We start from the raw sequence: 12,451 nt of genomic DNA, 5'->3' as shown, positions 1-12,451 counted from the left end.
TTGTAACCCTCAGAATACACTGTGCCTCTCCAAGGTCATGGAGGATAGAGAATGCAACATTCCTGTTGGGCAAATAAATTTTAACAGATATTTAAGTTTGCTCGCTTATAGTTTGCATTGGGCAGCACCATGTGTCTGTAGTCTGTGAAAGGCTGCTGCAGATTGCAAATTGCGAATTGTCTTCCTGCCTGGGAGGGACCAGTGTATTGTTAATGTTGGCTGGAGGAGGGGTTTTTGGTTCCCCAGCCAGATTTTTGCAGAAGAGAAGGAGGGCAAATGTGGAACTGGGGCTTTAGGGGCTTTGCGAGCTCCACTGAAGCTGGGGCCTTTGATTCCAGGAGGAACCGGAGAAGATTCTCTTGGTTGTGGAACTGGAGAATGCGTCAGGGCTTTGGGAGCCCTGAGTGAGGCCAAAGTGGTCTTCCCTGTGTGTTTGTTTGTCCACCGGTGTGAGACTTGAATAAACGGAATGGCCCACCATTTTTTGGCTCCAGTGTTTCTTTACCATCTGCCCGAATCCAGTGTGAACCTGCTTGGCCACCACAACAGCGGCCACTGGCCATATAATTCCCCAAACTGATTTGGATGTGACACCGTTTATTTTCATAGAATCTGATATGAGAAAAGGGGGCAACTGAACCCGCCTTTGGAAGTGCTGACTGTATTAGCTACCTATTGTACAACAAATTGCCAGAAGTTGAGCTTAAAACAACGCACGTTTATTATCACAGTTTCTGTGGCTCAGGAGTCTGGGTACACTTTGCTCTGTTTCCTGCAAGGCTGCACCCATGGCGTTCTCTGCGGGTTGGTCTCATCTGTTTGGGAAAGGTTCATTTCCATCAGGTTATTGGCGGAATTCATTTCCTTGTCATTGTAGGACTGTGGGCTCCATTTTCTTGCAGACTGTTTTTTGCCACTTGGGTCTCCTCTCATCAAAACCAACAGGTGAGCTGAGAGTCTCTTCACAAGATGTATGTTACCGTCCCATGTAACATAATTATATAAATGTCGTCATGCTCTTCCCATCATCTTTGTCGGAATCAGTTGATTAGAAGCAAGTCGTAGGTCTCACCTGTGCTCAAAGGGAAGGAATTTCAGAAAGGCATGGATACCGAGAGTTAGGAATCATAGTGGTAAGGACTGCAAATCTCTTTGTACAAACGACTTTATCCACCACCCACATTGAAAGACATGAAAAAAATCTAGCTTGTGTTCCTAGCATGATAATCCCAGCCCCTTAAAATGGGGAACACGCAGGAGAATTTACTATTTCTTCTGGCTAAAATCTGACTGGAGGCCCCTCTCCCTTTTCATAGAGCATATACTTTAGAAAACTTGCAAATGTAAATCCTTTCTCAGTCCCTTTGAGATGCATCTTCTACAATCTAGGAATGTCTCAAGGACCAAGGAACCATTCCTTAAAATGCAATCATCATGAAAGATTGGATCCTTGCCTCCCATTCTCCGTGGGCGGGTAGGGTAGGAGCCCAACTTCAATAAGCGCCTGTGAGCAGACACAGATGGCCTGCTCATACCGACCAAATTCCCCTCACAGCATCCTGGTACTTTTCCACCAGCACATCCAGCATTTAAAAAGCATCCTGTTTGTCTTTCAGGGAGTTGAACTCACTTTACACTCAAGTGTGTCTCCCCTGCTGCAGTAGCCTGAATAAAATCTGTTTTGCCATTTTTGCAGAATGTCCAACTGTGTTTGTTTATTTGTTTATTTGTTTTACAGGAACAACCTTAAGGGTTTCTCTCTCATCATTGCCTAGAGGTTTTGGTATCACTTTGCTTTCCGTTCTAACACATCTACCTCAGCAAAGCTGAGCTTCAGTGAGCATTTATGGATTATGCGTTTGTAGGTAGTTTGGGTGTTTCTCCTCTTATATAATAGGCATGTTCCTAATGGGTGGTAATTGTTTTAAACTAAATTAATAAGAAATAAAGCACAGGGGGTCTTGGATATTGATAAGAACCACAGACAACAAGTGCAGTCTGGGTTGTAGGTCTAGCTCTGTGACATAGACTAGCCTGTATGGTTAGAGGTGGAAATGAATTCTCTTGGTGGTAATTTGTGGCTACCTTTAGGCACGTTTGGAGGGGGAAAAATAGTCTCAGCCTTGAAGGAAGAGAGGCACCAAGCTGGAATGGTTAGTAACAGTGCGTTACCCGAATCCAGCCCAGTGTGAGTTTACTCTCCCTCTTGAGGGGTAAGGAAAATCCTGAGCAGAAAAATACTCCATTCATCCCGCTCAAGCCTCAGTTAGAAGAACTGACAAAATACAATGAGGGCCTGGAATTGGGCTCTATGGGAAATACGTTTGGTTTCCCAAGCAAAAGCACACATGGTTCTGGGATATTTATTTGAGCCCTTCTGTTCAAAACTCTTTCTGAGGCTGTGTGCTATCTAGAAGTGATGGCCACACATGGGTTCCCTCTCGCTTCCTCTGCTCAGGACCATGGACAACAAAAGAGCAGGGTCCTGCCTCTTGTGGTTGCCGGTGAGGAGTGGGTCACTGCCTACTAGACATCTCTCCTCTGACCCTGTGGGGCCTGTTCCTCTGTGTCCTTACGAGCCTGTACCTTCAGCCCAGTTCCTCAGAGGGTACCTGTGGTTGGTTCGTGGAGCATGATACCCTAAACCAGGAGGAAAAGACGTTAACCAGGTATTGAATGAGTGCAGAGCAAGAGAGTGTTGGTGGTGGTGATTGGTTTTGTTTTTCAGGGGAAGCTCAGGGCTTCTTTTATGTTTTATAATGTAAATTATGGACACTGAGAATTGAGACATTTTGTCTGTTCAGTGAACTGCAGAAAACGTAAACCTCTACAAGCCAGAGAAATACATCTTTCCTGTGTGCTTAGAATATTCAAAGACCAATCTGTGTCTAACTTTCTTGTTTTCTAAATTTTCGAAATAACATTCCACTAGATTTTATCTTTTTTTAAAAAAAAAAAAATTAATTGGTAGCAATTTTGCAAGCGTTTTAAATCAACAATGATTTCCTGAGTTTTGTGTTATCTTTAGTATTACAAACTACATCACTTTTGTCATTTCCATACCATTATATAGTATTCTTGAAAACATGATTTTTAGGAATACCATTCAACTCCTACCCATAGCTGATTGGATCCAAAGCCACAATAGTTCTAAAATTAAATTAAATTCTATGTAGATTTTTGCCTCTTCTTTCTTTGCATTTTCCCTGATATTTAGACAGTACTTTTCAATGAAACGACCTATTTGCATAGGTAAAACTTCCATTTATTATTTTTATTTCATTACTAGTTTTGTTGTTGATTCTTTACTTTAATATTGTCCTGGTTGCATTAAGAAGCTCCAGGTTGCCCTGGCCGGTTGGCTCAGCGGTAGAGCGTTGGCCTAGCGTGTGGAGGACCCGGGTTCGATTCCCGGCCAGGGCACATAGGAGAAGCACCCATTTGCTTCTCCACCCCTCCGCCGCGCCTTCCTCTCTGTCTCTCTCTTCCCCTCCCACAGCCAAGGCTCCATTGGAGCAAAGATGGCCCGGGCGCTGGGGATGGCTCCTTGGCCTCTGCCCCAGGCGCTAGAGTGGCTCTGGTCGCAACATGGCGACGCCCAGGATGGGCAGAGCATCGCCCCCTGGTGGGCAGAGCGTAGCCCCATGGTGGGCGTGCCGGGTGGATCCTGGTCGGGCGCATGTGGGAGTCTGTCTGACTGTCTCTCCCTGTTTCCAGCTTCAGAAAAAAAAAAAAAAAAAAAAAAAAAAAGCTCCAGGTCTTGCTGAGTGTTGGTTATCAATCAAGTTGTAGATTCTGGCCTAGGATGTTGCATATCGATTACTTATCTCATTCAGGGCCAGAGAGACAAGTCATATTCTTCAAGCGTGAGGTTCTAAGTGTAGCTTCCCTGAGCCACTTGGCTAATTTACTAGCTTTCATTTTTTTATTCTTACTAGCTTATAATGACTTTAAGCTTATTTTGGAATAAAATGTTTTAATGAAATTTTAAGACATTAGAGAAGATATTTCATGAATTTGAAACTATTTGAGAAAAAGAACTTTTTGCCTGACCAGGCGGTGGCACAGTGGATAGAGCATCGGACTGGGATGTGGAGGAACCAGGTTCGAGACCCCGAGGTTGCCAGCTTGAGCGTGGGCTCATCTGGTTTGAGCAAAGCTCACCAGCTTGGACTCAAGGTCACTGGCTTGAGCAAGGTGTTACTCGGTCTGCTGAAGACCCACGGTCAAGGCACATATGAGAAAGCAATCAATGAGCAACTAAGGTATCGCAATGCGCAATGAAAAACTAATGATTGATGCTTCTCATCTCTCCATTCCTGTCTGTCCCTGTCTATCCCTCTCTCTGACTCTTTCTTTGTCTCTGTAAAAAAAAAAAAAAAAGAACTTTTATATGATATTTCTCACATACCAGAACACTGTCATGTTTACTACTTATTTAATCTTCATGTAACAGATAAGTCTTAGTGGCCTTGATCTGGGAAAAATGTCTCCTTCCAATGACCCTGTCACTGCATTTGTAGCCTGAGGGCAGAGGGGAGGCTCAATGCTGGCCATTATGTTGGGGAGTTTCCATGTGGGCCCATGAGGCATGCTAGCCCCTCTAGAGTTCTGGGGAAGCTCACCAGTCTACAAGCTGCCCCATGTACGTAGCGCCTAGGCTATAAGTAGGAGTGAGTAGTCAGAGACTTCTGGGCATATGAGGAAAGCCTTCAACATGAAAAGGGACAATGAGGGGGAAAAGGATATTTAGGGAACAAAGGGGGGAAAAGCAATAATGCAGACTAGCTGAAACCTTTCATTTAATGAGAGTTTGGCGACATCAGCTTTGTAAGAGAAGGGCCTCAAATGGGTAAAAATTGGTGGGTGGAAGAAATCTAACAAGAAGATGCTACTTGTTCCAGAAGGCAAGACCTAGAAGGTTATCTACTAATAGAGAAAGAAAACGTGATTATTATGATGGAGGAACAGCTGACGGCCTCGGTCATAGAGAAAGGCAATCAGGACATTAAAAAATGACTTTGTAAACAAAGTCATAGAAAAAATGGGCCAAAAATGTAAACAGTTACTCTAGCAAAGATTATATATAAACAGATGGTAAATAGGCCCATAAAAAAGTGTTCAACATCATTAGTCATTAAGGAATTGTAAATTAAAACTGCAATGAGATGCCCATTTGACTGGCTTAAGACAAATCAAAACAAAGCAAAACAAAAAATACCAAGTGCTAGTGAGAACATGAACATGTGAAGCAATGGTAGCCATCACATTGCTGGTGTGAATGTAAAATATTGCAATCACTTTGCAAACATTTTAGTAGCATCTTATGAAGTTAAATATACACTTGCCATTTGACCCAGCAATCCCACTCCATGGTATTTACCCAAGAGAAAAGAAAGTTATGTCCTCACCAAGATCTGCACATATCAACTTTATTTGTAATCACCAAAACCTAGAAGCCACTTAAATGTCTCCCCACTGTTTATTGGGTAAACACTGGTACATCCATACAGGGAACACTGTACAGCGATAAAAAAGAATGAAGTCCTAGTACATGAAATACCTTGGATGAGCCATTTTACATGAGAGGAGCCCCACTCACAAAGCTGTAGACTGTCTCATTCCATTTATATGATATTCTGAAACAGGCAAAACTATAGGGACAGAAAACAGATTAGTGGTTGTCAGGTTGTCAGACGTTGGGAGGTGGGGAGAGACATTGACAGTTGGGTATAAAAGGGCACAAGGGAATTTGGAAGTGTGGTGGAACTGTGTTCTCTATCTTAATTGTGGTGATGGTGACATGACTGTATGGTTTGTCAAGACACACAGAACTGCACATTAAAAGTGTTAGTGTTACTATATGTAAATCATAACTCAAAAATGAAGGGAAAATCAATGAGGTTTCTGGCTTGAGTGGCAGTTGGAGAGTGAAACTGCTAAAGGTTTTGGGAAAGCTTAGCTGGGCAGCAGGCAAGCCTGAAAGCAAACGATATATTCTGCCTCGGCAAATAGAACCCCAGCCAGCAGAAATAGATTAATGTGGGTCATGTGGTGGGGCTCTTTACTGCTGACTGATACTCTATTGTATGAATAGACGAGAATTTATTCATTTGTCTGTTGAGGGACATTTGAGTTGTTTCCAGGTTTGGTCAATTATGAATAAAATCTCTACAATAGTCCCCCTCTTACATGCAGTTTCACTTTCTGCAGTTTTGGTCACCCATGATCAACCATGGTTCGAAAATATTAAGTGGAAAACTCTAGAAATAACCAATTCATAAGTTTTCAATTGTGTGCTACTCTGAGTACATGATGAAATCTCACACAGTTCTCCTCTGTCCCCCCCCAGGATGTGAATCATCCCTGTACCCAGGGTTTCTATGCTCTACATCGGGGGTAGTCAACCTTTTCATACCTACCGCCCACTTTTGTATCTCTGTTAGTAATAAAATTTTCTAACCACCCACCAGTTCCACAGTAATGGTGATTTATAAAGTAGGGAAGTAACTTTACTTTATAAAATTTATAAAGCAGAGTTACAGCAAGTTAAAGCATGTAATAATAATTTTTACTTACCAAGTACTTTATGTCAGATTTTCGCTAAGTTTGGCAGAACAAATCTTTATAAAACAACTTACTATAGTTAAATCTATCTTTTTATTTATACTTTGGTTGCTCCACTACCGCCCACCATGAAAGCTGGTGGCCCACTAGTGGGCAGTAGGGACCAGGTTGACTACCACTGCTCTACAGCTACCCACCCATTAGTCACTTAGTAGCCATCTTGGTTATCACATCAGCTTTCTAGGTAATGCCATGCTTGTGTGCAAGGGACCCTTATTTTACTTAATGGCCTCAAAGTGCAAGAGTAGCAATGCTGGCAATTTGGACACACCAGAGAAACATAAACTTTGTGCTTAAGTGAAAAGGTAAAAGTTCTTGACTTAATAAGGCATTTTATCGTATCACATCATCACAAGAAGGATGAGTACGGTACAATAAGATATTTTGAGAGATATGGAGATCATATTTACATAACTTAATAGTGTATTATTTTAATTGTTCCATTAATAGTTATTATTAATCTCTTGCTGTGCCTAACTTAAACATTATTATAGGTATGTATGCCTAAGAAAAAATAATATGTATAAATATATATAAACACATACGTTCATACATACATACACAGGGTTCAGGCATCCACTGGAGGTCTTGGAACATAGCTCCTGTGGATGATGGGGACTACCATATACATATTCATGTGGCTACTGAAATATCTGAGCACACAAGCCAGGGATATGTTTCTAAAATGCAAATCTGATCATGCTACTCCTCTGACTAAAATTCTTAGCTTATGCCTGCCTGACCAGGCAGTGGCGCAGCAGATAGAGCGTCGGACTGGGACGCGGAGGACCCAAGTTCGAAACCCCAAGGTCGCCAGCTTGAGTGTGTGCTTATCTGGTTTGAACAAGGCTCACCAGCTTGAGCCTAAGGTCGTTGGCTTGAGCAAGGGGTCACTTGGTCTGCTGTAGCCAGCTGGGTCAAGGCACATATGAGAAAGCCATCAATAAACAACTAAGGTGCTGCAATGAAGAATTGATGCTTCTCATCTCTCTTCCTTCCCATCTGTCTGTCCCTCTCTCTATCTCTCCCTGTCTGACACACACACACACACACACACACACACACACACACACACACACACACACACAGTATTCGCCTATTCCTTCTCGCCCACAGCAGTAGTTCTGCACCGTGACCCCATACTAGAACTGTCTAGAGCACTTTATAAGCTGCCAGATGTTTGCTTGGCCCATCCACAGAAATTCTGATAGAATTGAGCACTGGATGGAGTTCAAATGTCAGTTTTTTTCAAAGCTCCTCATGGTATTTTATTATTTTTTAAGGCTTGAATCTTTTTTTTTTTTTCCTTAAAAAGCCTCATTAAATATAATACCAAAAAAAAAAGAAATATAATGTACATTCCATATAATTTATCCATTTATAGTGTACAATTCAATGGTATTTGTTATATTACATTATTATGTTTTTTAATTGTGGTAAAAATGTATATAATATGAAATTTGCTATTTTAAATTATACAATTCAGTGGCATTAATTATGCTCACAATGTTGAACAGCCAGCACCACTGCTGCCTCTTTGTATTGGACTTTAGTAAATACCCAGTTCTATAATGAAATCCAAGTGCCTTTAGCAAAACCCAAAGCCTTTCTGTCTTCCCGGAGGCAGCTCTCATCACTTCCTGCCCTGCATTCTCTTGGATCATCTTTAACTTTTGAGAACTCTTTACCTGTGCATATTACTATTTCATCTCTCGGAACACTATTCCCACTACTTCTGGTCAAATCTCATGTCTTCAAAGCCAGACTCCAGTTTTGTCTTTATGGAGTATTTTTTCCGCCTCTAGGCTTATTTAGCTGCTCCCATCTGTGATATGTAGCTCCCTTTATCAACTTCTGTCCAAGCAGTTACTTGTGATTCTTTTCTGTGTCTGTTTTTGTTATCTGTCTTCCACCAGATATATTCTCTCTCTCTCTTTCTCTCTCTCTTTCTCTTTTTCTCATGGTGAACACTCAAAAATTGCAATTTTTCAATATATACATATAAATTCATGGAGGCAGTTTTCCCCAAGAACTTCCAAGAAACCACCCAAGACAGTGATGTGAGAAGTCAACTTGTTGCTTTAAGAAGCTGAGTCTTCAGGGATGTTTGTTTTCACAGCATACCCTGGCCTAGCCTATTACACTCATGAAGACTTCATTTGTCACATTTATCAGCTGCTCTTTTGCAATCTAATTAGAAGGAGAATGTGAAACTCTGTCTGAAAAAGATTCTGGGTTTAAGGGAAGGCTGAAGGAGAGCTAGATCTCAGAGGAGTCTGGGAAAGGTGCAGGTGTGCAGGGGAGGACTTGAGCAGAACTTGTTCCCCGGGGAAGACAGACTTGGGCTGGGAGGAGGGAAGAAAAAACTCCTAGATTGGGCGCTGAAGACAAACAGCTGGACTAAAACCTTTTGCAAAGTCTGTGCCTGACTTCCAGAATTAGACATGAGCAAATGTAAAATTTCAAATCCCAAGTCAATGCTTGCTAAAAATATACAGTCTAAGAAAGAAAATCAGAAACAATCATAATTTTGAACAGATGTTCCATTTGTTAATTTGATTTTTCCTAACAGGACACATTTCTGAAGTTGCTGCTGAATACACCACTTTTATCTCTTGTTGATATAATCAGAAAGATGTCTTGGTTCAACAGTGCTCTGGAGGTTGAAATGTGTTCTCCTTTATAATTTGCAGCTCTGATTAGTTCTATTTTTCTGCCTCAGATGCAAAAATGCAAACATAAACCAAGATTCTGTGTCATTTCCGCTTCTTAAATCATCACCATTAAAAAAAGAATTCAAAGAAAATATCATCTTTCGAATCATACTGAAAATGTGGTCTGAGGTTTACAGGGCAGAATGTACAATGGTCCAATCTTCCATTGTCATATTAACCTATTGACTGTCTCACATTATTAAAAAACGGAACAAAATGTGCATCTGTCATAGAAAAACACATATACATAAAACATATCCAATCAGAAATGAATTGTTGAAAGGAGAGAAATAGATGTTAGAAAGCATTGCAGTCTGGATCTAAAGGAAAAATTTTATAAAGAAAATATGGCAAAATCTTAATTATCTTGTTGGTTCTCCCTTATGACTACATGGAGCTTCTCTCCACTCTTGTGTGTATGATATTGTTGATGAGGGTATATAGTAGAGAGATCATAAACTTACAGAGAAATACTTTCAAAGATTTGTAGAAATTTAAGAACACAGCTTACTAGATTAGATTCCTTAATCACAGAATTTTATTATGCCAAAAATAATATCAAAAGTAATGATATTTTGGGCCCTAGCCAGATGGCCCAGTATATAGAGCATTGTCGTGGTGAGCCTAGGTCACAGTTCAATCTCCGGTCAATGCACATACAAGAAGCAACCGACGAGTGTACAAATAAATGGAACAGGCCCTGGCTGGTTGACTCAGAGGTTAGGGCGTCAGCCCAGTGCGCAGATGTCCCAGGTTCGATTCCCCGTCAGGGCACACAAGAGAAGCGCCTATCTGCTTCTCCACCCCTCCCCCTCTTGCTTCTCTCTGTCTCTTCTCTCTCTCTCTCTCTCTCTCTCTCTCTCTCTCTCTCTCTCTCTCTTCCCCTTTTGCAGCCATGGCTTGATTGGAGTGAGTTGGCCCTGGGCACTGAGGATGGCTCCATGGCTTCCACCTCAGGTATTAATAAGAGCTCAGTTGCTGAGCAACGAAGCAACGTCTCAGATGGGCAGAGCATCGTCCCCTAGTGGGCAGGCTGTGTGGATTCCAGTTGCACATGTGGGAGTCTGTCTCTGCTTCCCCTCCTTTCATTGAATAAAAAAATAAATGAAACAACTATGTAGAACAAGTTGATGCTTTTCTCTTTCTCTTGCTCTCCTCCTACCTTTCTCTCAAGTCAATGTAAAAAATAAAAGAAAAATAATGATATATTTGAAAATACTAGATTTGCATCTGCCTTGCGAGCTCTTGCACATATTATTCATCACGTAGCAAAGAACAACAAATTTCTGCAGTGATTATTACCTCTTTCTGATACTGTTTAATAAGCTCATTGCCCTAAAATCCAAATAGCCTGAAAGAGTTCATCTATCTTTAAAAGTAACAATAATCTTGCATCACCTTTAGCATTAGACTCAATATTAAAAACGATAATGGTTGAAACAGACATGAATCATAGAGAGTCAATTTTCTGCTTATATATCAATAAGGAAGGTTATCACGTTCAGACTTACACATACAACATCTGACTCAATTATCTGTTGTTTTCTGAAAACCAAATCTATTGATTTTTCTGTGGCTTGAAATAGCCATATGAAAATAGTGACTTTTTTACTCCACTGACAGTATCAATAAAGGTAGAGTTTATCTTATTTTCTAAAGTGAGATATTTAGTATGCTGTAGGTGTAAATGAAAGACATAAACTAAGAGACAGAAGTGAACCTTTCAAATGTTAATGTGATGTCTGCGTCATTATAAGCCTAATAATATCAAGTGCACACAAGAACACATAGGTGTCATGCTGGGAAACCAATGATCTAGCTCTCATCTTGACTGCAGGCAAAGACTATCTCATTAAAGCTATAAATTTCATGAGTCTGTTCCGAAATTTAAAACCCTTAAGGCAAATGATTCTCATGGTTTGATAGTTTTAAAAAGGGTTGTTCTTACTTGGCTTTGTAACAGGGAAATTAATAGTTTTTCTGAAACAAATCAGAATTATGCCATAGCTGCATGTGTTTTCATGCTGTTGTCGTTAGCACTTAGCTTCCTCTGTAGATTACAAAACCTTGGACTCCATATTTAATTCACCATGGGGAGACATTTATTACTTACTATGATTGCGTGGGATAGTCTGGGGTGGAAATGAAATGTGCTCATTCATGGCTATGTAAAAATTGTTTTCTTGAGGTGATATGAAATGGAGTAGGTTTCTAATCAACCTTCAATATTCAGAGTGAATCCTGTTTAGCCCACTCTCAGGGGAAGAATGTTGTTCTTGTCCCATACGGTGTTAGCACCCAACCAATAGAAATGTGTCCAGGTCCCGGACTCAAGGCACTGGGGCAATGTCAAAGCAATTGGTTGAACTAATTTTTTCTTTCTCAGTGGTCTACAGAATAAATACTGCATAGCCATGTGAGAAATGCATTTGTAAAAGACATTCTCCTTTTTGGTTTTTTTTTTTTTTTTTTGTATACATTCAGTGTAAAAAGCAACCATTTGCTACATCTGGGTGAAAGGTGACAAATTATAATGGATGTAGGACAGTACAGCTCTAGCTAAAGCCTGCAACTGTTTAAGCTTAGTGGAAAGGCATTAGTGATTGTTTTACAGGAAGAACATACAAAAAATGAGAAATAAGAATATAATTATCGCTTTCCAAAAAAAAATTACAAGTAAAATGACCTAGACTCACCTTATTTTATCTGGATGATCAGAAAGTTACAAATGAAAAGCTATTTGTAGCACATCCTATTTGGTGTGTGTGGGAAGGAAGCTCAAAGAAGTTCAACACTTGGGACTCAAATCAGTTCATAAACTCTTAGAGCTGAAGCAACCAGGCACACATCCTGCTTTCTTTCTCCCTCAAACTTTTTAATCCAAAGAGAAGTGGATAGACATTGGCCAGAAGATATAGTTATGACTTAAATTTTTTTAATTGGGTTCAAATGTATTTTCAACTGCAAAGGTCATTAAAAAATCATTAAAACAGAACATGCAATTATTAAAAATCTTTAACTACATTAAATGTTATCAATAAGACATCACATTATTATTTTTTTATTTTTATTTTTTTTTTTCATTTTTCTGAAGCTGGAAACAGGGAGAG

At 40.3% G+C, this 12,451-nt stretch overlaps 1 protein-coding gene across 1 annotated transcript in view; it reads right to left on the bottom strand.

Moving 5' to 3' along the window:
- Window positions 1–697: 697 nt before the first annotated feature.
- Window positions 698–12,451, bottom strand: part of PHF14 (PHD finger protein 14) — a 184,612-nt gene continuing 172,858 nt past the window's right edge. The window contains exon 18 of the mRNA XM_066239510.1: window positions 698–1,072. Within this exon, the coding sequence (XP_066095607.1) occupies window positions 1,049–1,072 (24 nt within the window). The 3' untranslated portion in view covers window positions 698–1,048. The remainder of the gene's footprint in view (window positions 1,073–12,451) is intronic.

The sequence above is a fragment of the Saccopteryx bilineata genome, chromosome 7 (assembly GCF_036850765.1).
Source record: "Saccopteryx bilineata isolate mSacBil1 chromosome 7, mSacBil1_pri_phased_curated, whole genome shotgun sequence".
NCBI classification, from domain to species: domain Eukaryota; kingdom Metazoa; phylum Chordata; class Mammalia; order Chiroptera; family Emballonuridae; genus Saccopteryx; species Saccopteryx bilineata.
The sequence above is the reverse complement of the archived record's forward strand: the minus strand, read 5'-3'. Positions and strand labels throughout refer to the sequence as shown.